This window comes from Atractosteus spatula, chromosome 28 (genome assembly GCF_055471065.1).
Source record: "Atractosteus spatula isolate fAtrSpa1 chromosome 28, fAtrSpa1.hap1, whole genome shotgun sequence".
Classification (NCBI taxonomy): Eukaryota; Metazoa; Chordata; class Actinopteri; order Semionotiformes; family Lepisosteidae; genus Atractosteus; species Atractosteus spatula.
The window spans coordinates 8305822-8333738 of NC_142733.1; the positions used below are offsets into that span (position 1 = coordinate 8305822).

A 27917-nucleotide genomic window follows, 5' to 3' on the forward strand; every position below is an offset into this window, starting at 1 on the left:
ATGTTCATTTCTCTTAATGAGATTTTCATCTTTGCAATCACAACAAGTCACCACTGTGTGGCAGGAGATATCTCTTGGAGGCAGCAGAGCTTGGCCATGGTATGGACTCCCATGAAAATAGGTAGAGACTGTCTTAGGGAAGTTCAATTTTATTTTGTAAATCTGGCATTTAATCTGGCAAAATTTATTTTGTTCGATTGTTTACCCAAGAATCAACTAATATGCAGCATGCATTTCTCCTTAATTATGTACAGTATTTGCATATTGGAGGAAAAAAGGTCTCATGGTCTTTCAAGCAAAGCCATCCATCATTATGGAGGTGTTTTGTTTGTGGCCTCAAGGGTCTTCCCAGGCTGCTCTGGTTTCCTCCCACTTCCTCAGACAGGCTGGTTGGATTAAATGGTAACATTCTTCTCGGGTAAGAAGAAATCAAAGTGCTCCAGGCAGGCCAGACTATTTGAGAATAATTGCTGAGTATAATTAATGTGTAGACAAAGTTAGTTAAGGTTGATCTGTGTGCCTAAGGGGATGGATTAATCCCTGGTATTTGATAAAATCACTGTCCCTCATTCTTCATACTAACACCTCCCTTATCTCTACCTCATCCTAACACTGGGAATTCCCCTGTTGAGCATGATAGATCTTTAACACTGATTGCACCTGCTGTAATGCTAGCAGTTGTTTCCAAATGAATGCAGTTGAGATAAGTGGCTCATATTATTACTTAAAAGGAGTAGCTGCACTTTTCCGCCCCTTGGTTGCATGGGAAGTGAATCTCTATTGTGCATGGAAGACAATTAATATCTATGTCCCTGTCTTTGTAACAGAACACTGTTTACAAAACATTCTGTGAGAAATTAAAAATCAGTTTGTACCACTAGCCATACATATTATTTTAAGGGAGTACTCATTTCCCTACTTTAATTTCTTAATTGTCATTTTGCTAGCTGTGAGTTGCAGGGTGATATACTTGCTGGCAGCTATCTTACGTGGCAGCTGGTACGTGCATTAAAATGTATTTTATTGTCACCATGCCATTCAGTTTACTTACAACTGAAACACCCTCAAGTTTTACCAGGGGTGAAGACTGGTCAAGAGAAATCTTTTGCGCTTAACATTTAAGAATTTTCCCCATGGTGCATCACACACTGCTTTCATTGTATAATGTAGACTCTTATCAATTCTGTCAGCTGATTTTGGAATCTAATGTTATTTGTCTGAAATTATTGGTTGTCAATAGCCATTATAAAACTGCATTTGCAATTGGATATCTAAACGTCTTGGCATCTTAGGTAGACCTCATATTCCTGTTCTCCTAACACCTGTTTTACATCATTTATTTTTATTTTGACTCCTGCTCTTCCTTTCCAGCGCCATTCAATTATTTCCCTGGGTGTGTTTTACAAGGGAAAACAACCTCTCATTTTTCACATGCCAGATTTCTATCCATTTCTGTAACAAGTACAGTATAACACGTTTATTTTTATTTCTTTGCTTATGAGTTTATCTTTCATATTTAACATAGTTCTGCAGTAAACCCAGGCTATAATGGGCTTTGAATTTAAAGGGCAAAATTTGCTTAAGGGGAATTTTATCTGTATTGTCATGCAATAATGAAGAAAGTGTAAGGCAATTGCTACAAGGGTAAGCAAATTGCTTATGATGGGTGTTGTTTGTGTTTCATATGCTTTAGAGAATATTTAAAAAACAAATATATTTAAAAATACACTCAATTTACTTAAAATTGGCCCTGGTGTGAGTGTATGTTTCCCTGGTATCCCATCAAGTCTGTGTCCTGCTTGCACCTGTTGTGCTGGGAAAGGCTCCAGCTCCCCACGACCCCTGATGGGATCAACTTTAAAGGGTGGATAAATGTTCATTGCCATCTGGGTATAGGATGTACTTTTAGCATTATTAACCAATAATTCTAGAAATATAATCCTTTGGGTTATTATTCACCACATACATCTCTATTCTTTTGAAAATAATACAGTAAAATGCTGAAATGTATTTTTTTGTGTTGTGGGAAATTCAACAGAGAATTGTTGTGTTGAGCAAGAGACAGCGTTGAGCTCCACTGAGCTCAAAACATAGCAACACATCGTCGGGTCGGCCCCCACTGATCGGACAACCTGCTAAAGTTGCAGTGCAGCCTCGTGTAGTACGTGACATTTTTGGTCTGTTTCGGGCTCGGGTGGTGATCGTTCTGTTCTTTGACGTTGATCACTTCTTAACAAGCTCGTTATAAGAACAATCCAACCCATTACTGTTGTTTTTACAAAGCCAGTTCTTATCGCACTTCAAGAGCTTGAGGCCGTTTGAGGACCGACACGTAGCTGCATAGCTAAATTAACATATCCCAACAATCATTCTTGCATTCCACAGCGTGATTAAGTACTAACACTGTAACCTTGAAAACTTGCTGAAATGTATCCCATTTCACTTTGCAACAATACGTTTACGAAAATTAATTATTTACGAAGTTGATTCAGTGTTACATGCGTCTCGCTAAGATTTATCATTTGTAAAATGCAGGAATAAAAGCGAATTAAACTGCCTCTGGGAATAGCGTCACCTGTGAACTGCCTGAGGAGATAACGAGCCGGAGCACTGACTCATCTGACCTGTTACGTGAAAAGCAGTTCGCCACAGGTCGTAGTTAGCGTATTTTTCTGTCTTAACTGGAAAACAGCATTGTGCCAAGTGGTGCCACGCGAAAAAAGAAACACAAGAACCGAGCCCTGATGCATTTACAGTAAATACCTGGAAATCAGACATTCTCAATATAAGGGCCGTCGATAAAAACTCGTCTTTTTTTAAAAGACGCAAGCACATTCCCTCAATCATGGTGACACAATGAAAAGGGGAAAAATGTTACATTACGGTAATTATCATTCCATATTGTGAAGTTTCCCAAATCAGCAGGTGTAAAAGTAGGTTTAAAAAACACTCGTTACAGGTGAGTAGTTCGCATTTTGTGCGCAGCTAACATACATACAAACGTCTCAGCTGGCAGTGAGCAAGTCTAGTTCTAATGTAGAGCTAAATGATGTGCACACAGCTAATTGTATTTTTGTGAAGAGCAATGCAATTTCAGTTGTTGAGATCAAAGGCCCTGTGTCTTCTGGTATTGAAAGTAATTGCAGGCCTAAGGTAACTACAGTAATTCTACTATTTTAACACCTGAACACTAGTAGTACATCTATACAAGCATTATGCACGAATACATGAATAGCATGAGTACATTTGTGTAATTCTTTTGTACTGTATAATGAGGGGGACCTGGAGCACATTATCCCTGCATTCTAATGGGAAATTCAAATTTAATTTATGTACCTGATGTATGCAGCATTTTCTCAGGAACACCTCAGCTGTGTAAATTGAGAACTACAGTACGTGAATATGCTGTTCAGTTTCTTGTTCATTGCTTTCCAGTGTGGACTGGTTCAATGTGGCCAGTAAACGTGGGAGTAGGTCTGGTGATACACATGTATCTAGAAAAGGGAAACTGATTTCTGAAGTGAAATTCAACTCAATAAATAGCTCAGAGAAAATAAAACACTACCGCAGGCAACATTGCTTTTATGTGAAAGTCAACCACTTCCAAACAACTGATGTATTTTTTGTTTTGAAACATAGCCCAGCCTTTGGTTGTAAGTTCCTGTACACTGATTATCAGGACGTTAGAAAGGCACCTGCAAAATTCACTTTCCTGAACTCAGTAGTTTCTTAAGTTATCATTGTGCTGTGTTATGATGTGACTCCAGTTGCAGTGGCCATAGATGGTTCAACTATCAGCTTCCAGTTCTACAGACAAGGGGAGCCTCTCACCCCTAGGAGATGAGGTCCTGCTCACTTTTGGATGAGTTTAGGATTGGGCACTTACTCATACTGTTCATTCCCTTAGTGACAACAAATCTTCCAAATTTGGAATTCTCCAGCATTTCATCTTCTGACCTTTGTTGTGAATAAGGGTTTTTCCTAAAGTTTATTCTCTTTCTGTAAGACTTTCCCCAACCATATCTGAAATATTTTACAGCACTGTTAATTTCTCTCCATTATTATAATACAGGCATCTTTTGTGACCCCATGTGCTCCATCTGGAACCCATCTCATGCAATGGTTTTGATTGGATTCAGTACCGAGGGACCTGATAATTATTGGAAGATCAAAAACAGGTGAGAATTCGGTTTGAATTTTTTGTTAGTTCCTGTGAAAGTATTTTAGCAATGCGATTTTGCGATTGTAGGGAGAAAAAACGAACAAGTGTAGGTATCTGTTTCTTCTGTCTCTCCATCTTAATATTATTGCTTGCTGGATCAGGTTTCAGCAGTAATAAGTTGTCTCAATTTCAGTGCATTGCATCAGTTTTGAGAGCTGAAAACACAAACTTTGGTCTGCAATGAAAAAAATAGGAACTGCTTTGAACTGAGCTTGAGTTATGCAATGTGTGTGAAAGATTGGTGTCAGGAAATAATAAATATTCTAATGGGGAATAGGAATAGACATCAAATATCCTACAACCCGAGACAGCCTCAATGTGTGTTTTCTTGTGATCAATGCAAATCAAATGCAGTTACTCTCAGCATTGGCATGTGAGGCTGAGTACAGTATCTGTGCTTCAATTATACTGTATCTCAAAAGTCTGATAATACATAATAAAATAGGGGAGGTGTCCCTGCATGGTGTATTAATATTAGCTTTATCCTGACCAGTTTAAGACTATTATCCAGAAGGAAAACTGACCAAGTTGTTTCCCTAGGACAATGAGATAATGGAATAATGAGGACATACATTACTATAATCATTTACAACTCTTAAAGAAGCGACTGCTTATGCTGAGGTGTTGTAACAGTGCAGATGATTTGGGAGTTTAATAACGGGGTGGAGATGCCAGAGGATTAAGGTGCGACACTCCCAAAGCAGGAGAATCCGACATTCTCACAAGGAAATCAAGGAATCAGCTGCACCAGTGAATATTGTGTGACTGTAAAAAAACATTGTGCAGACAGGCGTTGTCTCAGACCTTCAAAAGTTTTTTGGATGGTGTGATCTGAATCTCGGGGGGAGTCTATTGGCAAAAGATATAGGAGAAAATATTCCAATCTGGACCAAAACAAAACTTTATTCTTACCTTATTTTAGCAGCAGACCTGATCGTTGCCATGCCAATCGCCCATGAAAATAAGCCGGTTATTGAGTATTGAATATATGGAAAGCTTTATGAAGGATCCCAGGGAAGCAGACCCTACAATTTGGTTATATGGTTTCAAGTTCTTGTACTTGTGTGAGTAGAAGTCTCTCTGGTTCTAAGTCCTTGATGCACTGGAATGTGGCTCTCCATTGTCATCTGTCCGGTTACAGAAGATCTTAGAAGTCAGGACCTAAAGGGATAAAGTCATTTCTACAGCACAGTCCTGACCACCCTGCTCTGCTCTGGGGGGAGAAGGGCTATTTCCACCTGGCCAAGGACTAAGGAAACCACTGTGGGTTCAGCCAGGCTGGAATTGTCCCTTTTGTGTGACTCCAATGTGATGTATGGTGAAGACTGTAAAGACTGTAAGCTGTATCATGCCCCTTTCACATTGTACAGATTACAAATATATAATAAAGACCTGCAGTGCATAATAAAATACTGGTTGGCACCCTGTGCCTCCATCCCCTTCACATCCATCCATATATTAAAGACATTTTAATAAAAACCATGCTAACCGAGACTGTGATTCAAAAGACTATTCATCTGTTTTGTGGAGCAATTTGTTGATTGTTGTCCTTTCGCACGTTCCAGGTCTCGTGGTGGTTAGATTGCTCCCTCACAGGTTTAATTCCAGGCAGACCTGTCTTCCCTGTGCAGCTGCTGCATTATCTCTGTGACCTCTAGAGTTTTCTCTGGCGGCTCTGTTTCCTCTCATCTCCAAAGGCAAGCAGGCTGGGTTAACAGGTGTCTCTGAATTGTGACGGGACTGCAGGTTGAGGAGGCACAGGGTAGTCAAAGCCTTGCCCTACAGTGTTAGGTCAAGATGATCTGCGTGCCTTGGAAGGCATTTAATTTGCAAAAATTACTATTGTTTCCCATTCTTCAAGTAAACACCTCCCTGATCTCCAGCCACCCAATCTTAATAGCATGAATCTATCTACCAGCAGGCAATGTCTCGTCACTTTAAAGTAGAAGCTGCACTTTTCCAGTCATTGATTAAATTTCTATCTTAAGCGCTTTGAGTGGAATGTCCAGAAAAGCACTAAATATGTGTAAGCTATTATTATTATTATTATTATTGTTATTATTATTATTATTATTATTATTATTATTAATATTATTATTATCTTGATGAAGATTCTCTTTTCCTTGCTCTAAAAAACTGATTTAGTTTCCAGTTTGGCACTAACGCTGTTTGAAGTTAGGAGAACATGAGCACGGCGTAGTTGCACAAACACATTGATGATTTCTTCTGCTATCACTGTGTAATACTGCTGTGACTGGGACATTTCCTCTCATTCTCCTTATGAAGTCTCTTCCAAATGTTTTTTTTCTGCTTCTTAGATGTATCCTGTCAAAAATCTAAAAATAAAATAAAATAATAAACAGATAAACAATTCTGTATTTAGCACACAAAAAATTACTTGAGATGTTGCAGTTTAAATATAAGATCCATTTGTTAACCATGTTAACAAATGTTGTGGCAGTATGTCTGTATTCACATTGTTCCCTAAAAGACATTGTGACATCTGTACACAAGCAGTGACATTCCAGGTTCTGTTTATATTGTATATTATTCAGTGAATTTCTTTCAAGAGTCACCGTTATTTTAATTTGTGATAACATGTGACCGCATTAGTATGAAAATGGAGATCACTGTGATTTAAGATGGAATGAGTGATGGAAATCTGGGACAATCACTCAGTGAAGCAGTGCTCCATCTGTAACATTGCCGGAACTATTGTTCTTGCAACAACATTCTTGTTAATGCAACAAAAGTATTGTTTTCTTTCTTGTAATCATCTTTGGACCACTACCTTCTGTTTTACGGTTATTTTTTCAGTAGTGTACAGAGAAGGTGGGTATCTGCTCCCAAGATTAGCTGCCACATTTTATTGCTCATGGATGTAGTGAAACACACCCACTTTGGGTTTAGTTGTGTTTTACTGAAGAATTAGTACTAAGCTCTACAAGCCCCCTACACCCTTTGGTATCTCAACACTAAGAGATATATGTTTTTTTCATTTACTAACATGTTTGCTTTGGATAAAATTGTTGTAACTGCTAGAAGTATAAAGGTCTCGTCCTGGACTGGTCAGCAGTCAGTAGCAGAGAGAGTCTCTGGACAAGGAAGACCTCACTTGCAGAGGAAGAGGTAGCCATTGTTCCGCACTGTCTGAAGATCCCAACACGGCAGCCGACACAGGTGAGACACTGTCTCTCTTTGCTCGGAAGCTCCTTTCTTGGCTTCAACCTCTTTTAAAACTAAGTGAAGATAAGGTAGATCTGAATGGAAATAGAATTTAGACTTGGGTCACTGAGGTTCACATTTAAGTCACTCCAGCTAAACTATGTGCAGATTATATTAAAACATATAGAATCCTACAGACTTCAGAGAATGTCTATAGAATGCAGAATGTTCCTAGCACACCAAAGAGCACATAAGGTCACTGTTCTTTGTTTGTCCACTTCATTCTGTTAAGATCTGTCTCACTGTTCCTCTCCAGCAGATTCACTATGAAGGCTGTCATCGTCTTGGCCTCTGTGGTTCTCTGCCTCCACCTGGGCACCTGCATTGATCCTTCCATGGACTTGGAGTGGGAGAACTGGAAGATTAAACACAAGAAACCCACCAACAGAGTGAGTAGGAGAGAATTCACTGTCCAATAGGGAGACATTTAAATGATATGCAAAAGGTGCCGAACAACAATGAATGCCTCTGGCTGCCTTGTAAGAGCTGTAACAGGAGAAGGCATTCTGTATGCCACCAGAAGCTTCAGCTTTAACATGCTGTTTTGTTTCAGGCTGATGACCAACAGAGAAGAGAAATCTGGGAGAAGAACTACGGAGTTATTGAGAGTCACAACAAGAGATACAGAGAAGGCAAGGAGACATATGAAATGGGCATGAACCGATTTGGAGACCTGGTGAGTGTCTCTCTCTGCTTCTCTGCTTTCAGTTTAGACTGTGTTTATTCCAGAACTTGCTGAGCTCACCTCTCTTTCCTGTCTCCTCTTCTTCAGACCATGGAAGAGTTTGTAAAGCTGACAAAGATGAGAACAAAGATGTCAAGAATGGCACTCACCAGGAGCACCAATGTGATGTTGTCGGCCACAGACTTGCGTCTGGCAGCCAGCAAGCTGAACGTCACGAGCATTGATTACAGGACCATGGGCTACGTCACTCCAGTCCAGGATCAGGTGTGTGTGGTGTCTTTCTACACAGTACCATTCTGTTTTTCCTATGGTAGGACCTTTTCACCAGCTCCACCTCATGGTTCCTGTTCTTACTTTCTCCCAGGGGATCTGTGGGTGCTGTTACGCGTTCAGCGCTGCTGGAGCATTGGAGGCTCAGTGGAAGAAGAAGACAGGCACGCTGATTCCTTTGAGCAAACAGCAGCTAATAGACTGCTCCACCTCAGAAGGAAATATAGGCTGCAGAGGAGGTCTTCCTGATCTGTCCTATGGTTACATCATAAAGAATGGAGGAATCCAGGCTGAGGCCACCTACCCCTATGCCATGCAGGTGAGAGATGCTTCGGCTATAAGAGTGCCTTGTATGAAGTGCAGTCTGGGAGTAAGTTGTGCTAGACTATATTGATTCACAACAATGTCAATCAATGTTTCACACCAATGAGGATACCTGCACAATAATGTCTGAAGTCTCTATTGCCCCTTTTCCCCATTTACCTTTCTTTCTTCTCTCCTCTTCCCACTTTGTCACTCTCACTCTGTCCAGGACCAGAACTGCACTGCTGACAAGAGCAAGGTTGTGGCCACACTCAGTGACTGGAAGTTCCTGCCCGTTGGTGATGAACAGGCCCTACAAGACGCTTTAGTCACCATTGGCCCAGTGGCTGTTGCCATAGATGGTTCAACTATCAACTTCCAGTTCTACAGACAAGGTGAGCCTCTCTCTCACTCAATGAGGGGATAGATTTTATTAAGGACAGCATAGCTGAAGCCCAGATGCCTTTTTTGAGATCTTAGAATAGAGGACTTGTACAGACTTGTTCTGTTCTTTCTCCAATTGTCAAATCATCTCCCAGATTTGAGCTCTACTGCCTTTCCCCTTTAGACCTTTGATTTGAACAAGGTTTCTTTAATAAAGTTTCTTCTCTTACTGTAAAAGCTTTCTTAAGGGCACCTGAAATACTGCACCACTGTTAAGAACTCTAAATTGTCATACAGGCATCTTTTCTGACTCCAAGTGCACCATTTGGAACCTGTCTCATGCCGTGGTTTTGATTGGATTCGGTACAGAAGGATCTGCTAACTATTGGACAATCAAGAACAGGTGAGCATTCCATTTGAATTTTTTGGTAGCTCCCACAAAAGTATATCTTGGGCATGCTGTGCAGTCACAGGGATTGTAGCAGATAACTCACAGGTGTAGGTATCTTTTTCTTCCTCTCCATCTTCATATTGCAGGATGGATCAAGTTTCAGAAGTAGCATGTTGCTTCTATTTCAGGACATTGTACCGTTCACAGAGCGTAAACGGAAATTAAAGCTTAAGAACTAATAAAAACAAACCCTAGGCTGCATAAGCTTTCTTCAGCCCCTCTCCCTCTATACTACCCTGGGATTCCGGGACCAGCCACTCACCTCCTAGCTGCCATTTCATTGCCTTGTTTTCTTCTAAGGAGGTCTCTGTCTAGTTGTATCTCCTCCTGCATGGGAGTACATTCAGTATATGTGGGTGGGGATGGGCAGCACCAGCTTTCTGTTCCTGTCCTATGACCACTGGCCTCTTAGGCCGTCCCGTGGTCCAGGTCTGAATGCTGGGTCATTTCAGAGAGCTGCTCCGCTCCCCAGACCCACTGGAGCTACTCAGGAGAATGGTATTGTGCTAGCCATCTCACTGTCTGACACTGCTTACCAGTTTATGTTAATTTGTGAGATATAAAATTCAAAATCGCAATCTCATCATCCATATTGGAATAACTAGTAAACCCTTCGCACGGAATATGTAGAAAGTGAAAACATAAGAAATGTTGGAGTGAGAAGAACACTTATGTTATCTTGTTCTGTTAGTTACCAATGTGCTCATTATGTTCATCCAACATGACACTGGACCTTTATGAAGGATTCTGGGGAAGTAGCTCCTGCAATGTGGTTATATTGTTTGAAACTGTGTTATTTGTGTGAGGAGAAGTCTCTCTGATTTTTAGTCCTCTATGGAGTGATATCTTGCTCTACCTTGTCCTCTGGTGGTTTCCAGTTAGTGGGGGTTTTGTTGTGAGAACCAGAGGTGATAGGGTCACTTGTACAGCACAGCACTGATCACCTTCTTCTTCTGTGTTCCAGCTGGGGGCCCTACTGGGGGGAGAACGGCTATTTCCGCTTGGCCAAGAACAAAGGAAACCAGTGTGGGATCAGCCAGTATGGAGTCGTCCCTTTCGTGTGACTCTGATCTAAAGGGTGGAGAACTTCATGAGCTGTATCATAACCTGTCAAATTGATGCAAACTACAAGTACATAATAAATGAAATCTTACAAGAAATTCAGAGGTGTTGTTATTCTATTATGTCATTTTAATTAAGTAATTCATAGACAACCTCAACATGAAAATGGAAAATAATTATATTCTGTATAGCATAGAAAAACATTAAGTGATTTGTACACACAGCATATCTAGTGGAAATATTCAATGGCTGATATGGACATCCAAGGTTTTATAAAGTGGAGGATAGAAAGAAAATCTACATTAAAAGACATTATAGCTACATGCATCCTTCCATCCATTTTGTAACCACTTCATTCTATTCAGGGAGCTGGAGCTGGAGCCAAACAATGGGATCTTGGCAAACAATGGGCACAAGGCAGGGTACACCCTGGATGGGACACCAGTCTATCAGGGCAGACACACACACAGACTCATGCTTACACTATAGACAATTTTCCCACGAGCAAGTTAACCTACCAGCATGTCCTTGGAATGTTGAAGGAAACCAGAGCACCAGGAGGATGCCCACGCGTACTGTACATGGGGACAAAATACACGCTCCACACAGAATCCAGGTCCGGATTCGAACCCAGGGCCCCAGCTCTATGAGGCAGCAATACTAACCACTGCACACCCATGCCATCCACAAGCATACAGTACATTGAAAAGAAATGATTTCTTTATGTGAAACACTAGGTTGATCTACATCTGGAGAAGGGACATGACATAAAGCTGTCAAATGAGAGGTCTAGATTCATAAAAACTTTATCCACACTCCCACAACTCTGTGTTTATTTGGTGACCAAAATGAAAATGACATTCTAAATTCTAAAGTCTAAAGCGAGGTTACTAATGCACTCTATATTTTTACTTAATATACTCCACTTTAAATGATATATCTAAAGTACCTTTTTTTTCTTCCCCCATTACTTAGGAGATGTACAGTAAATACAAAGCTCAGTAAGGCAGACTTTTGAACTCTCAAGTTTGTAACTATGGACTTTTACTCAGCTCTTGGTCAAAGTGACAAAACATCCAAATCAAGCCCAGTTTCCAGACATTGCGGACTGGAATACAGTTCTGTAGACTGGATGTTGAAGGTCTTTCAAAGGTTATGTGTGAACACTTAGGACAGATAGCAAGCTTATAACATAGATGTGTGGATTTTCCAAGTTAACACGTCTCAATACTCAAAGATGTACAGTAGGATTACCACACCCAGTGTTCCTGTCCTCTGAACAGCTAATCTTCTACATAAAAGATTTTAATAGCCACCAAACATGCTAACTGAGGCTGTGATTCAAAAGCCTATTTGTTTGTTTTCAAATAGTTGACAGTTTTCAAATAGTGCAATTAACTGTTTAGTTGATTGTTGTCCTTTCGCACGTTCCAGGTCTCGTGGTGGTTAGATTGCTCCCTCACAGGTTTAATTCCAGGCAGACCTGTCTTCCCTGTGCAGCTGCTGCATTATCTCTGTGACCTCTAGAGTTTTCTCTGGTGGCTCTGTTTCCTCTCATCTCCAATGGCAAACAGGCTGGGTTAACAGGTGTCTCTGGATTGTGACGGGACTGCAGGTTGAGGAGGCACAGGGTAGTCAAAGCCTTGCCCTACAGTGTTAGGTCAAGATGATCTGCGTGTCTTGGAGGATGATTTAATTTGCTAAAATCAGTGTTTCTCCACCTTCAAGTAAACACCTCCTTGATCTCCACACGCCCCATCTTAACAGCACGTATATGCTTTTATGAACCAGTGGACATACTGTGCGTCTCATCAGTTTAAAGGATTAGCTGCATTTTCCTAGTCATTGATTAAGTTTCTGTCTTAATGCTTATTCTCTTTTACCCATCTTAAAAAACCCCAACAGCTCAACAATAGCAGGACCTGGAGTGTACCCCTTAATCTGCCACTCTGGCAGCACTTTTACAGTTTGTAGTTGCAGGAACCCATGGATGATTTCATCTGCTATCACTGTGTCATGCTGCTGTGACGTACCCCTGGGACATTTCCTCTCATTCTCCTTATGAAGTCTCCTATAAAGAATGTTTGTTTTTTTAATTTGTGCTATGTGTTTGTCAAATATTCTCATATTAGATATTGCAGATCTATCAGATCAGATAAAAGCAGATCAGATAAAAAGAACAGGGAATGAATCATGCAAGAAACTAATTAAGTTTGCAGATCAAATTTAAGTTCCATTTGTTAACCGTATTCATGTGAATCATAACCGTTACGGCAAAATGATTCACATTGTTACTAAACTACATTTTGACAACTTCTCTTTAGACATTCCAGTGACATTCCGGGTTTTGCTTATATTATATATATATAATATATTATGGCAGACTTGGTGACTATCTTTGAAATCACAATTTTTTAAAATTCTTTGCTAAAATGTAACTGGATTCATCTGAAAATAGAGATCACTGTGATTTAAGACTCAGGCCCTATACTATATCGCCTCCTTGCAACTGTAGCTCACTGAAGCAGTGCTCCATCTGTGACATACAGTACTGCAGCTGGAACTGCTGTTCTTGTAGAGCTTGTTTAATTTTCACTCCAGCTCTTCCACATCCATCAGTTATTCCCTAATTGTGTTTTACATGTCAAAACAACCTTACATTTTTCACATTCCAGGTCTAAATGAGCTTTTTAAGTGAGACCCTGGTGGCTATTTAGATTATACAGAGAAGGTGGATACCGCACTTTAAATCTCATGGAGGTAGCGAAACACACCCAATTTGGGTACATTTGTGTATTATTGGTGAACGGTATAAAGGTCTCATTCTGGGCTGATCAGCATTCAGTAACAGAGAGAGTCTCTGGGCAAGGAAGAGACTCACTTGCAGAGGAAGAGGTAACCATCGTTCCGCACTGTGCGAAGAACCGAACTCGGCAGCAGACACAGGTGAGACACTGTCTCTGTTTCAAAGATTCTTCCTTTGATTCAGATTCTGTTATAATTTTTTGTATTACAAAAATTCTAAATCAGAAGAACAATCCACATTGGGCTAGGCATTTAGATTTGAAGTTAATGTGAAAATGTTAGAATACTTGGGAAATCAAGTTTTTATATGAATTTTTTGTAAATGATCTTTTTTAACTTTAATTTACCCCAGCTATAAATAATATAGTATGTATAATATATGTATAAAGTCTATAGATCTTCGATTGTACAGAATATGGAATGTCCCCTGTAAAGAAATGACAACGTAACATTACTCTACACTATACAGGCTAACGGATATTTAAATATTAAACGTGAAAACTGAGCCTCAAAATTCTTACGCCTTCCTTCTAGACTAATGGATTAAGAGTGGCAGATTAATTTTAGTCAGACTCTTGAGGTGTTTGAGTTTCACTCAACTTAGTCTTTTAAATGTCATCAATAAGTTTTATCAGCTGTTAAAGGTCCATCTCACTGTTGCTCTCCAGCAGATTCACTATGAAGGCTGTCATCGTCTTGGCCTCTCTGGTTCTCGGCCTCCACCTGGGCACCTGCATTGACCCTTCCCTGGACTTGGAGTGGGAGACCTGGAAAATGAAGCACAAGAAAGTCACCAGGAGGAGAGTGAGTAGGAAAGAATTCACTGCCCAATCGGAAAATATTTAAATGACTCGTAAAAGGCAAAGATCTGAATGCCTCTGACTTCATTGTAAGGACTGTTGTGCTGCACTTGAGAAATCTGCCTAGCTCAAAAATCATCTCCACTATCCTCTTATATTTCTGAGAACTTTCTCCAGACCTGTCAATGTTTTATTTTTCCACACAAATGAGCTGAAAATCAGGTGAGATACTGTATATAAACAACCCAGTGAAGCTTCCTCAAATTCTGTGTCATGATATTTTTTTTTAAATTTAAGTGGTCTGCCTGATCTACAAACTACATGGTACGTTGGTTGCAAAAATAAAAATGGGTTTATCTAAGTTTATATGGGCTTATATACAGTAAGAGCACAGCAGCTCTTAATTTATTCCTTTTACAGAGAACTCACATTTCAATAGGTGGACATTGAACTGAAACGTACTCAACATCCTTTGTAAAGACTGTTGTACTGCACATTTAAAAATATATAATAGTGCTCAAAATCACAACAGTGGTTTCACATCTTATTGTGTGTCTGACCACTTTTTCCAAACCAGCTGACAGTTCTGTTTATCTTTTTCCACACCCTTTAGCAGAACACTAGGTGAGTTGCGTTAACTGACCTGTGCAGCACACTGAAACTGTTTTAGAGCCTCCACAATTTCTAGACCATGATACATATTTCACGAAGAACAATGCAACCCATGAATCAAAAAAGGTAAAAGGTCGCCTCTCGGCCTCAGATTGAGGGGGCCAAACCCCCCATTCAGACAGAGAGATTAACCAAGGGGCATCTGTAAAGGTGGAGAGGGGCTGGAGGCAGGATGAATGTGAAAGAAAGAAGAGGTGTTTGCAAGAGTTATATACTGTATCTAGCAAAAGTTTGTTAATAATTGCAATATAAAATGACTGCATGAGATTAGCTTGTTTGTTATTATACCTCCCAAAATTCAGGTAAGAACTTCCATTTACAAACAATTATTCAGGGCAGCCAATCTTCAATATATACTGTATGGTACACTATGCAGAACTAGAAATATGTGATATAGTGCAGCTCCAACAGTTATGTTCCTTAGAGATCCCTTCTGGTTTGGAGTAGTCAGGTCTATATTTAGGGTTTCCCCATCACTATACTGGGGAATTAGGACCCACATGGACCACAGGGTGAGCACCCCCTGCTAGCCTCACTAACACCTCTTCCAGCAGCAACCTTAGTTTTTCCCAGGAGGTCTCCATCCAGATACTGACCAGGCTCACACCTGCTTAGCTTCAATGGGCTACCAGTTGTAAGTTGCAGGGTGACATGGCTGCTGGCCCATTTAAATTGTTAAGTGGCAGCTGGTTATCTTAATGACTTTGATATCTCCCAACTTGAAATCACAAAAGAAGAGAGAGTAAATTCAGCTTTCAGTACTGTATCAAAGATTCATTGTGTTTCTCTCTAAAAATTGTTCTGTATTTCATTTTGCCTTTAATTAGAATTCAAGGTGAGGTTTTTGTGAGCATACTTTTTCCCATCTTAAATGTAAAGACAGTTATAAAGTCAGATATACTGTACTGTAACCCCAGATGTCCCCCTCCAGCCAACAAAGGGAGCTGTAATACGACAAGGCATCTCTATTCTAGTGCGGACTGCACATTAAGAAACTGTTTTACTTCAGGCAGTGGATCAAAGGAGAAGAGAAATATGGGAGGAGAACTACCGAGCCATAGAAGATCACAACAAGAGATACAGAGAAGGCAAGGAGACATATGAAATGGGCATGAACCAATTTGGAGACCTGGTGAGTGGCTTTCTCTGCTTCTCTGCTAAATATTATTTATTCCAGAACTTGCTGAGCTCACCTCTCTTTCCTGTCTCCTGTTCTTCAGACCACTGAAGAGTTTGTGAAGCTGACAAAGATGAGAACGTTGTCAAGAATGGCACTCACCAGGAGCACCAATGTGATGTTGTCGGCCACAGACTTGCGTCTGGCAGCCAGCAAGCTGAACTTCACAGGCATTGATTACAGGACCATGGGCTATGTCACTCCAGTCCAGAATCAGGTGGGTGTGGTGTCTTTCTACATAGTACCATTCTGTTTTCCTGTGGTAGGACCTTTTGACCAGCTCCACCTCATGGCTCCTGTTCTTATTCTCTCCCAGGGGACCTGTGGGAGCTGTTATGCATTCAGCGCTGCTGGAGCTTTGGAGGCTCAGTGGAAGAAGAAGACAGGCAAGCTGATTACTTTGAGCAAACAGCAGTTGGTAGACTGCTCCACCTCAGTAGGAAATGCAGGCTGCAGAGGAGGTCTTGCTCGTTTGTCCTATGATTACATCATAAAGAATGGAGGAATCCAGGCTGAGGCCACCTACCCCTATGCCATGCAGGTGAGAGATGCTTCAGCTATAAGAGTGCCTGGAATGAAGTGCAGTCTAGGAGTAAGTTGTGCTAGACTATATTGATTCACAACAATGTCAATCAATGTTTCACACCAACGAGGATACCTGCACAATAATGTCTGAAGTCTCTATTGCTCCTTTTCCCCATTTAACTTTCTTTCTTCTTTCCTCTTCCCACTTTGTCACTCTCACTCTGTCCAGAACAAGATCTGCACTGGTGACAAGAGCAAGATTGTGGCCACACTCAGTGAATGGAAGTTCCTGCCCGTTGGTGATGAACAGGCTCTACAAGACGCTTTAGTCACCATTGGCCCAGTGGCAGTTGCCATAGATGGTTCAACTATCAACTTCCAGTTCTACAGACAAGGTGAGCCTCTCTCTCACTCAATGAGGGGATAGATTTTATTAAGGACAGCATAGCTGAAGCCCAGATGCCTTTTTTGAGATCTTAGAATAGAGGACTTGTACAGACTTGTTCTGTTCTTTCTCCAATTGTCAAATCATCTCCCAGATTTGAGCTCTACAGCCTTTCCCCTTTAGACCTTTGATTTGAACAAGGTTTCTTTAATAAAGTTTCTTCTCTTACTGTAAAAGCTTTCTTAAGGGCACCTGAAATACTGCACCACTGTTAAGAACTCTAAATTGTCATACAGGCATCTTTTCTGACTCCAAGTGCACCATTTGGAACCTGTCTCATGCCGTGGTTTTGATTGGATTCGGTACAGAAGGATCTGCTAACTATTGGACAATCAAGAACAGGTGAGCATTCCGTTTGAATTTTTTGGTAGCTCCCACAAAAGTATATCTTGGGCATGCTGTGCAGTCACAGGGATTGTAGCAGATAACTCACAGGTGTAGGTATCTTTTTCTTCCTCTCCATCTTCATATTGCAGGATGGATCAAATTTCAGAAGTAGCATGTTGCTTCTATTTCAGGACATTGTACCGTTCACAGAGCATAAACAGAAATTAAAGCTTGAGACCTAAGAAAACAAACCCTAGGCTGCATAAGCTTTCTTCAGCCCCTCTCCCTCTATACTACCCTGGGTTTCTGGGACCAGCCACTTGTCTCCTAGCTGCCATTTCATTACCTTGTTTTAGCATCTTCTAAGGAGGTCTCTGTCTAGTTGTATCTCCTCCTGCATGGGAGTACATTCGTTATACAGTATGTGGCTGGGGATGGGTGGCACCAGCTTTCTGTTCCTGTCCTATGACCACTGGCCTCTAAGGCCGTCTCGTGGTCCAGGTCTGAATGCTGGGTCATTTCAGAGAGCTGCTCCGCTCCCCAGACCCACTGGAGCTGCTCAGCAGAATGGTATTGTGCTAGCCATCTGTGTGTCCTCACTGTCTGACACTGCTTACCAGTTTATGTTAATTTGTGCGATATAAAATTCAAAATCGCAATCTCATCATTCATATTGGAATAACTAGTATACCCTTCGCACGGAATATGTAGAAAGTGAAAACATAAGAAATGTTGGCGTGAGAAGAACACTTATGTTATCTTGTTCTGTTAGTTACCAATGTGCTCATTATGTTCATCCAACATGACACTGGACCTTTATGAAGGATTGTGGGGAAGTAGCTCTTGCAATATGGTTATATTGTTTGAAACTCTGTTATTTGTGTGAGGAGAAGTCTCTCTGATTTTTAGTCCTATTTGGAGTAATATCTTGCTCTACCTTGTCCTCTGGTGGTTTCCAGTTAGTGGGGGTTTTGTTGTGAGTACCAGAGGTGATAGGGTCACTTGTACAGCACAGCACTGATCACCTTCTTCTTCTGTGTTCCAGCTGGGGACCCTACTGGGGGGAGAAGGGCTATTTCCGCCTGGCCAAGAACAAAGGAAACCAGTGTGGGATCAGCCAGTCTGGAGTCGTCCCTTTCGTGTGACTCTGATCTAAAGGGTGAAAAACGTCATGAGCTGTATCATAACCTGTCAAATTGATGCAAACTACAAGTACATAATAAATGAAATCTTACAAGAAATCCAGAGATGTTGTTATTCCATTATGTCATTTTAATTAAGTAATTCATAGACACCCTCAACATGAAAATGGAAAATAATTACATTCTGTATAGCATAGAAAAACATTAAGTGATTTGTGCACACAGCGTCTCTAGTGGAAATATTCAATGGCTGATATGGACATCCAAGGTTTTATAAAATGGAGGACAGAAAGAAAATCTACATTAAAAGACATTATAGCCACATGCATCCTTCCATCCATTTTATAACCACTTCATTCTATTCAGGGAGCTGGAGCTGGAGCCAAACAATGGGATCTTGGCAAACAATGGGCACAAGGCAGGGTACACCCTGGATGGGACACCAGTCTATCAGGGCAGACACACACACAGACTCATGCTCACACCATAGACAATTTTCCCACAAGCAAGTTAACCTACCAGCATGTCTTTGGAATGCGGAAGGAAACCAGAGCACCAGGAGGATGCCCACGCGTACTGTACATGGGGACAAAATACACGCTCCACACAGAATCCAGGTCCGGATTTGAACCCAGGGCCCCAGCTCTGTGAGGCAGCAATACTAACCACTGCAAACCCATACCATCCACAAGGATACAGTACATTGAAAAGAAATGATTTCTTTATGTGAAACACTAGGTTGATCTGCATCTGGAGAAGGGACATGACATAAAGCTGTCAAATGAGAGGTCTAGATTCATAAAAACTTTATCCACACTCCCACAACTCTTTGTGTTTATTTGGTGACCAAAATGAAAATGACATTCTAAATTCTAAAGTCTAAAGCGAGGTTACTAATGCACTCTATATTTTTACTTAATATACTCCACTTTAAATGATATATCTAATGTGCCTTTTTTTTCTTCCTGCATTACTTAGGAGATGTACAGTAAATACAAAGCTCAGTAAGGCAGACTTTTGAACTCTCAAGTTTGTAACTACGGACTTTTACTCAGCTCTTGGTCAAAGTGAGAAAACATCCAAATCAAGCCCAGTTTCCAGACATTGTGGACTGGAATACAGTTCTGTAGACTGGATGTTGAAGGTCTTTCAAAGGTTATGTGTGAACACTTAGGACAGATAGCAAGCTTATAACATAGATGTGTGGATTTTCCAAGTTAACACGTCTCAATACTCAAAGATGTACAGTAAGATCACCACACCCAGTGGTCCTGTCCTCTGAACAGCTAACCTTCTACATAAAAGATTTTAATAGCCACCAAACATGCTAACTGAGGCTGTGATTCAAAAGCCTATTTGTTTGTTTTCAAATAGTGGACTGTTTTCAAATAGTGCAATTAGCTGTTTAGTTGACTGTTGTCCTTTCCCACGTTCGAGGTCTCGTGGTGGTTAGATTGCTCCCTCACAGGTTTAATTCCAGGCAGACCTGTCTTCCCTGTGCAGCTGCTGCATTATCTCTGTGACCTCTAGAGTTTTCTCTGGTGGCTCTGTTTCCTCTCATCTCCAAAGGCAAGCAGGCTGGGTTAACAGGTGTCTCTGAATTTTGCGGGACTGCAGGTTGAGGAGGCACAGGGTAGTCAAAGCCTTGCCCTACAGTGTTAGGTCAAGATGATCTGCGTGTCTTGGAAAGCATTTAATTTGCAAAAATTACTATTGTTTCCCATTCTTCAAGTAAACACCTCCCTGATCTCCAGCCACCCAATCTTAATAGCATGAAACTATCTACCAGCAGGCAATGTCTCGTCACTTTAAAGTAGAAGCTGCACTTTTCCAGTCATTGATTACATTTCTATCTTAAGCGCTTTGAGTGGAGTGTCCAGAAAAGCGCTAAATAAGTGTAAGCAAATATTATTATTATTATTAATATTATTATCTTGATGAAAATTATCTTTTCCTTGCTCTAAAAAACTGATTTAGTTTCCAGTTTGGCACTAACGCTGTTTGAAGTTAGGAGAACATGAGCAGGACATAGTTGCACAAACACATTGATGATTTCTTCTGCTATCACTGTGTAATACTGCTGTGACTGGGACATTACCTCTCATTCTCTTTATGAAGTCTCTTCAAAACGTTTTTTTTTCTGCTTCTTAGATGTAGCCTGTCAAAAATCTAAAAATAAAATAAAATAATAAACAGATAAACAATTCTGTATTTAGCACACAAAAAATACTAGAGATGTTGCAGTTTGAATATAAGATGCATTTGTTAACCATGTTAACAAATGTTGTGGTAGTATGTCTGTATTCACATTGTTCCCTAAAAGACATTGTGACATCTGTACACAAGCAGTGACATTCCAGGTTCTGTTTATATTGTATATTATTCAGTGAATTTCTTTCAAGAGTCACCGTTATTTTAATTTGTGATAACATGTGACTGCATTAGTATGAAAATGGAGATCACTGTGATTTAAGATGGAATGAGTGATGGAAATCTGGGACAATCACTCAGTGAAGCAGTGCTCCATCTGTAACATTGCCGGAACTATTGTTCTTGCAACAACATTCTTGTTAATGCAACAAAAGTATTGTTTTCTTTCTTGAAAGCATCTCTGGACCACTACCTTCTGTTTTACGGTTATTTTTCAGTAGTGTACAGAGAAGGTGGATATCTGCTCCCAAGATTAGCTGCCACATTTTATTGCTCATGGATGTAGTGAAACACACCCACTTTGGGTTTAGTTGTGTTTTGCTGAAGAATTAGTACAAAGCTCTACAAGCCCCCTACACCCTTTGGTATCTCAACACTAAGAGATATATGTTTTTTTCATTTACTAACATGTTTGCTTTGGATAAAATTGTTGTAACTGCTAGAAGTATAAAGGTCTCGTCCTGGACTGGTCAGCAGTCAGTAGCAGAGAGAGTCTCTGGACAAGGAAGACCTCACTTGCAGAGGAAGAGGTAGCCATCGTTCCGCACTATCTGAAGATCCCAACACGGCAGCAGACACAGGTGAGACACTGTCTCTCTTTGCTTGGAAGCTCCTTTCTTGGCTTCAACCTCTTTTAAAACTAAGTGAAGATAAGGTAGATGTGAATGGAAATAGAATTTAGACTTGGGTCACTGAGGTTCACATTTAAGTTACTCCAGCTAAACTATGTGCAGATTACATTAAAACATATAGAATCCTACAGACTTCAGAGAATGTCTATAGAATGCAGAATGTTCCTAGCACACCAAAGAGCACATAAAGTCACTGTTCATTGTTTGTCCACTTCATTCTGTTAAGATCTGTCTCACTGTTGCTCTCCAGCAGATTCACTATGAAGGCTGTCATCGTCTTGGCTTCTGTGGTTCTCTGCCTCCACCTGGGCACCTGCATTGATCCTTCCATGGACTTGGAGTGGGAGAACTGGAAGATTAAACACAAGAAACCCACCAACAGAGTGAGTAGGAGAGAATTCACTGTCCAATAGGGAGACATTTAAATGATATGCAAAAGGTGCCGAACAACAATGAATGCCTCTGGCTGCCTTGTAAGAGCTGTAACAGGAGAAGGCATTCTGTATGCCACCAGAAGCTTCAGCTTTAACATGCTGTTTTGTTTCAGGCTGATGACCAACAGAGAAGAGAAATCTGGGAGAAGAACTACGGAGTTATCGAGAGTCACAACAAGAGATACAGAGAAGGAAAGGAGACATATGAAATGGGCATGAACCGATTTGGAGACCTGGTGAGTGTCTCTCTCTGCTTCTCTGCTTTCAGTTCAGACTGTGTTTATTCCAGAACTTGCTGAGCTCACCTCTCTTTCCTGTCTCCTCTTCTTCAGACCACGGAAGAGTTTGTGAAGCTGACAAAGATGAGAACAAAGATGTCGAGGATGGCACTCACCAGGAGCACCAATGTGATGTTGTCGGCCACAGACTTGCGTCTGGCAGCCAGCAAGCTGAACGTCACGAGCATTGATTACAGGACCATGGGCTACGTCACTCCAGTCCAGGATCAGGTGTGTGTGGTGTCTTTCTACACAGTACCATTCTGTTTTCCTGTGGTAGGACCTTTTGACCAGCTCCACCTCATGGCTCCTGTTCTTCTCTCTCCCAGGGGATCTGTGGGTGCTGTTACGCGTTCAGCGCTGCTGGAGCTTTGGAGGCTCAGTGGAAGAAGAAGACAGGCACGCTGATTCCTTTGAGCAAACAGCAGCTAATAGACTGCTCCACCTCAGAAGGAAATATAGGCTGCAGAGGAGGTCTTCCTGATCTGTCCTATGGTTACATCATAAAGAATGGAGGAATCCAGGCTGAAGCCACCTACCCCTATGCCATGCAGGTGAGAGATGCTTAGTAAGTTGTGCTAGACTATACTGATTCACAACAATGTCAATCAATGTGGATTCACACCAATGAGGATACCTGCACAAAAATGTCTGAAGTCTCTATTGCCCCTTTTCCCCATTTACCTTTCTTTCTTCTCTCCTCTTCGCATTTTGTCACTCTCACTCTGTCCAGGACCAGAACTGCACTGCTGACAAGAGCAAGATTGTGGCCACACTCAGTGACTGGAAGTTCCTGCCCGTTGGTGATGAACAGGCTCTACAAGACGCTTTAGTCACCATTGGCCCAGTGGCAGTTGCCATAGATGGTTCAACTATCAACTTCCAGTTCTACAGACAAGGTGAGCCTCTCTCTCACTCAATGAGGGGATAGATTTTATTAAGGACAGCATAGCTGAAGCCCAGATGCTTTTTTTGAGATCTTAGAATAGAGGACTTGTACAGACTTGTTCTGTTCTTTCTCCAATTGTCAAATCATCTCCCAGATTTGAGCTCTACAGCCTTTCCCCTTTAGACCTTTGATTTGAACAAGGTTTCTTTAATAAAGTTTCTTCTCTTACTGTAAAAGCTTTCTTAAGGGCACCTGAAATACAGCACCACTGTTAAGAACTCTAAATTGTCATACAGGCATCTTTTCTGACTCCAAGTGCACCATTTGGAACCTGTCTCATGCCGTGGTTTTGATTGGATTCGGTACAGAAGGATCTGCTAACTATTGGACAATCAAGAACAGGTGAGCATTCCGTTTGAATTTTTTGGTAGCTCCCACAAAAGTATATCTTGGGCATGCTGTGCAGTCACAGGGATTGTAGCAGATAACTCACAGGTGTAGGTATCTTTTTCTTCCTCTCCATCTTCATATTGCAGGATGGATCAAATTTCAGAAGTAGCATGTTGCTTCTATTTCAGGACATTGTACCGTTCACAGAGCATAAACAGAAATTAAAGCTTGAGACCTAAGAAAACAAACCCTAGGCTGCATAAGCTTTCTTCAGCCCCTCTCCCTCTATACTACCCTGGGTTTCTGGGACCAGCCACTTGTCTCCTAGCTGCCATTTCATTACCTTGTTTTAGCATCTTCTAAGGAGGTCTCTGTCTAGTTGTATCTCCTCCTGCATGGGAGTACATTCGTTATACAGTATGTGGCTGGGGATGGGTGGCACCAGCTTTCTGTTCCTGTCCTATGACCACTGGCCTCTAAGGCCGTCTCGTGGTCCAGGTCTGAATGCTGGGTCATTTCAGAGAGCTGCTCCGCTCCCCAGACCCACTGGAGCTGCTCAGCAGAATGGTATTGTGCTAGCCATCTGTGTGTCCTCACTGTCTGACACTGCTTACCAGTTTATGTTAATTTGTGCGATATAAAATTCAAAATCGCAATCTCATCAGCCATATTGGAATAACTAGTATACCCTTCGCACGGAATATGTAGAAAGTGAAAACATAAGAAATGTTGGTGTGAGAAGAACACTTATGTTATCTTGTTCTGTTAGGTACCGGTGTGCTCTTCATGTTTATCCAACATGACACTGGACCTTTATGAAGGATTCTGGGGAAGCATCTCCTGCAATGTGGTTATATTGTTTGAAACTCTGTTATTTGTGTGAGGAGAAGTCTCTCTGATTTGTAGTCTTATTTGGAGTGATATCTTGCTCTACCTTGTCCTCTGGTGGTTTCCAGTTAGTGGGGGTTTTGTTGTGAGTACCAGAGGTGATAGGGTCACTTGTACAGCACAGCACTGATCACCTTCTTCTTCTGTGTTCCAGCTGGGGACCCTACTGGGGGGAGAAGGGCTATTTCCGCCTGGCCAAGAACAAAGGAAACCAGTGTGGGATCAGCCAGTATGGAGTCGTCCCTTTCGTGTGACTCTGATCTAAAGGGTGGAGAACTTCATGAGCTGTATCATAACCTGTCAAATTGATGCAAACTACAAGTACATAATAAATGAAATCTTACATGAAATCCAGAGGTGTTGTTATTCTATTATGTCATTTTAATTAAGTAATTCATAAACAACCTCAACATGAAAATGGAAAATAATTACATTTTGTATAGCATCGAAAAACATTAAGTGATTTGTACACACAGCGTCTCTGGTGGAAATATTCAAGGGCTGATATGGACATCCAAGGTTTTATAAAGTGGAGGGAAGAAAGAAAATCTACATTAAAAGACATTATAGCCACATGCATCCTTCCATCCATTTTGTAACCACTTCATCCTATTCAGGGAGCTGGAGCCAAACAATGGGATCTTGGCAAACAATGGGCACAAGGCAGGGTACACCCTGGATGGGACACCAGTCTATCAGGGCAGACACACACACAGACTCATGCTCACACCATAGACAATTTTCCCACGAGCAAGTTAACCTACCAGCATGTCTTTGGAATGAGGAAGGAAACCAGAGCACCAGGAGGATGCCCACGCGTACTGTACATGAGGACAAAATACACGCTCCACACAGAATCCAGGTTCAGATTTGAACCCAGGGCCCCAGCTCTGTGAGGCAGCAATACTAACCACTGCACACCCATGCCATCCACAGGCATACAGTATATTGAAAGAAATGATTTCTTTATGTGAAACACTAGGTTGATCTGCATCTGGAGAAGGGACATCACTATGCATGACTATGCACTCTGCAATGTTTCTCATAATATCCTTCAGTTAAAATTCTTGTAACCATACATCTTCTTTCTTTATTGCTCCCCTACATTGTTTACCTAGGAGAAGAAAGTCATGCATCAACATGCGCACCTGCATTGTTTTCATAGCTTCTATAAGCAGAGAATTTTCCTTTTTATTTATTTTAAGTTGTTGTTTCTACTTCTGTTTCACATTTAAAGACACTGCAATAAATTTCTTTATAAAATTCCAGTAGATATTTGACCAGTCTTGAATTCTGTCTTGATTTTTTAAATTACTTTAACATCTCCTACAGTATTTGCTACTTCTATTTCCTTTTTTACACGTAAGGCAGAATCATGACTTCACAAATTCAAACATCATTCCATTAAAATTAGGAAAACTGAATTCCAATGCAATGACAATGAAATTTCTCTCCCAACCCCAAGTAGCCAAAGACTGCATCCTGGACCTGTGTCAAACTGCACATGTAACTATGAAGTCCCACACACAAAACATTCTAGACCATGTAACAGATTAGGAAATAACCGATCCTTTTAACCATAGATCATGCTAGCAGACAGAGATGTGCAATTCTTGATAGATTCATTATTTCTAAACAAATCACTTCAGCGAACCAAATCAATCCACAACTCCTTAGGTGATCCATTCATCTGACTCACTAAGTCTTTTGGCTCTTGTGAGATCCAATGAATTGAGCATTGAACCCAAGCAAGTCAACACAGGAAATGATTAAAAACTCAAACTACAGTATGTTCGAAAGCCCAGAACTCAGGGAATGAAGGGATTATTTTCTATTAGTGTTTTCATACCATTGGTGAGATGTTTGTTTATAAAGAAAAGAACAGATTTAATTGCCATTAACTTTGGCAGAGGTTTACTTATCGTTTATGTTTTGCTGCTTTTTACTGCAAAACTGTATAGAACAAAAAGGTTAAGATCTCATCAACTAACCTATCTGTTTACATCTCCCCTGGGATTCTCAGAAGAAAATAATCTTATTTACCAAACCACATATCTTTCCAGTCTAAATCTGCCATATGGGAATTAGAAAGTAATATGTTGTTTTATAAATCAATTATTAGATTAATGGAGGCTCCAGGCAAAAATTACTGCATTAATTGAATTTAAAAAGCTAGATCCTACCAATATATATATAATGTAGAAAAATGTGTATTGTTGTGTCCAGTCCTGGATACTAGTGACTCAAAGCAGGGTAATGATGATTGGTCCTAAATTTGAGGTCCTTGAAATTCACCAGAATAGATCAAAGTTCTTAATGTATTGGCCAACACTGCAGGAGACCAAACCAACTAGGGCCTTCTGTACTGTCTGTGCAAGCTTTTCTTCCCAATAAGTGATGAAATTCTTCTTGAGGTAACTAATTCAGGTCCTACAGGCAGGTGGACTAAGTGGAAATAATCGTTTAGAAGGAGTGTGTGGACAGAGGGCTGCAGGCTGGTCTGTATGCCTAAGGAGATGGTTTAAATCCTGGTATTTGATAAAATCACTGCTCCTCTTTCTTCAGGTAAACACCTCTCTTACCTCCACCTCAGTTTCACGCTGGGAACTCATCCCCTCCCAACAACTCACTTCCATCTTGCCAATCAGGATAGACATTGTTTTTTGTGATTTGTTGAATCAAAGACTGTGTCAGACTGTCATTTTGGAAGTTTTAATTAAACATGAAAGGGACTAAATGGGCCGAATGTTATTATGTCCTTATACCCTTGGAGTTGCATATTCAATTTCGATTTGTCAATGTATGCTTCTGGAAATGTCTTGGCGACTTTTTTAAGAGAGACACAGTTTTTTTAATTAAATCCGTTGTAATGCATGACTAAATTAATATGAAAAAATTAATTGATTTTGATTTTAGTCTGAGGCCTGTGCTGTAGAGCTTTACTGAAGTCTGAGACATTAGCTCATTAATTAAAGTAGTGCTCCATCTGTGACCTAACTAGAAGTCAACATCTTGAACTTCTTCTCAATTATTTCACAGACTGTTATTTTTACATTCCTGATCCCCAAGCACTTCTCTTTTGAGCTGGTTGGCTGTTTAATTAATGAAAGAACAACATGGAGCACGTTCAGTTGTATCTCTTTCAATGTAAATGTTCTTCAACTGAGCACTTATGTTGCATATTCAATACAATTCTGGTTTGTCTCCTTATTTGTTCTCAGTAATGCAGAGAAGATGAGCACTGCTTTCCGAGATTAGCTGTCAAACTCTGAATAAATATTTATTTCATGCACCTATTGAAACACTCCCAGTCTGGGTTTCCAGTAGGTGCATCTGACTTATGACTGATTCTGACTAATTCATACAAACTCCCTACACCCTTTGATGTCTCAACACTAAGAGTTATTTTTGTTTATTCTTTTACTCAAGTGTTTGCTTTGGATAAAAATATTGCACCCACAAACAGTATAAAGGTCTCGTC

At 40.7% G+C, this 27917-nt stretch overlaps 3 protein-coding genes across 3 annotated transcripts; all 3 read left to right on the forward strand.

Moving 5' to 3' along the window:
- Positions 1–7380: 7380 nt before the first annotated feature.
- Positions 7381–10604, forward strand: LOC148813963 (cathepsin K-like). The gene is made up of 8 exons (XM_088907719.1): positions 7381–7402; positions 7704–7836; positions 8001–8123; positions 8220–8396; positions 8497–8721; positions 8935–9100; positions 9387–9492; positions 10505–10604. The coding sequence occupies exons 2-8, from the start codon at positions 7714–7716 to the stop codon at positions 10602–10604; spliced, it is 1020 nt and encodes a 339-aa protein (XP_088763845.1). The 5' UTR covers positions 7381–7402; positions 7704–7713.
- A 3481-nt stretch (positions 10605–14085) lies between these two features.
- LOC148813964 (cathepsin K-like) lies at positions 14086–18498 on the forward strand. Its single transcript, XM_088907647.1, has 7 exons — positions 14086–14211; positions 15889–16011; positions 16100–16273; positions 16373–16597; positions 16811–16976; positions 17263–17368; positions 18399–18498. Exons 1-7 carry the CDS (start codon positions 14086–14088, stop codon positions 18496–18498), a joined length of 1020 nt encoding a protein of 339 aa, XP_088763773.1.
- Positions 18499–21817: 3319 nt separating this feature from the next.
- Positions 21818–24690, forward strand: LOC148813965 (cathepsin K-like). Its single transcript, XM_088907542.1, has 7 exons — positions 21818–21940; positions 22105–22227; positions 22324–22500; positions 22599–22823; positions 23003–23168; positions 23455–23560; positions 24591–24690. Exons 1-7 carry the CDS (start codon positions 21818–21820, stop codon positions 24688–24690), a joined length of 1020 nt encoding a protein of 339 aa, XP_088763668.1.
- Positions 24691–27917: the final 3227 nt, after the last annotated feature.

Excerpts from the sequence above, each read along its gene's own strand:
- LOC148813963 (XM_088907719.1), top strand. The coding sequence starts at position 7,714 with ATGAAGGCTGTCATCGTCTTGGCCTCTGTGGTTCTCTGCCTCCACCTG. Across the intron at positions 8,397-8,496 it reads TCACTCCAGTCCAGGATCAG|GGGATCTGTGGGTGCTGTTA; the intron begins GTGTGTGTGGTG and ends ACTTTCTCCCAG. Across the intron at positions 9,493-10,504 it reads TATTGGACAATCAAGAACAG|CTGGGGGCCCTACTGGGGGG; the intron begins GTGAGCATTCCA and ends TCTGTGTTCCAG.
- LOC148813964 (XM_088907647.1), top strand. The coding sequence starts at position 14,086 with ATGAAGGCTGTCATCGTCTTGGCCTCTCTGGTTCTCGGCCTCCACCTG. Across the intron at positions 14,212-15,888 it reads AGAAAGTCACCAGGAGGAGA|GCAGTGGATCAAAGGAGAAG; the intron begins GTGAGTAGGAAA and ends GTTTTACTTCAG. Across the intron at positions 16,977-17,262 it reads CTTCCAGTTCTACAGACAAG|GCATCTTTTCTGACTCCAAG; the intron begins GTGAGCCTCTCT and ends ATTGTCATACAG.
- LOC148813965 (XM_088907542.1), top strand. The coding sequence starts at position 21,818 with ATGAAGGCTGTCATCGTCTTGGCTTCTGTGGTTCTCTGCCTCCACCTG. Across the intron at positions 22,228-22,323 it reads TGAACCGATTTGGAGACCTG|ACCACGGAAGAGTTTGTGAA; the intron begins GTGAGTGTCTCT and ends CCTCTTCTTCAG. Across the intron at positions 23,169-23,454 it reads CTTCCAGTTCTACAGACAAG|GCATCTTTTCTGACTCCAAG; the intron begins GTGAGCCTCTCT and ends ATTGTCATACAG.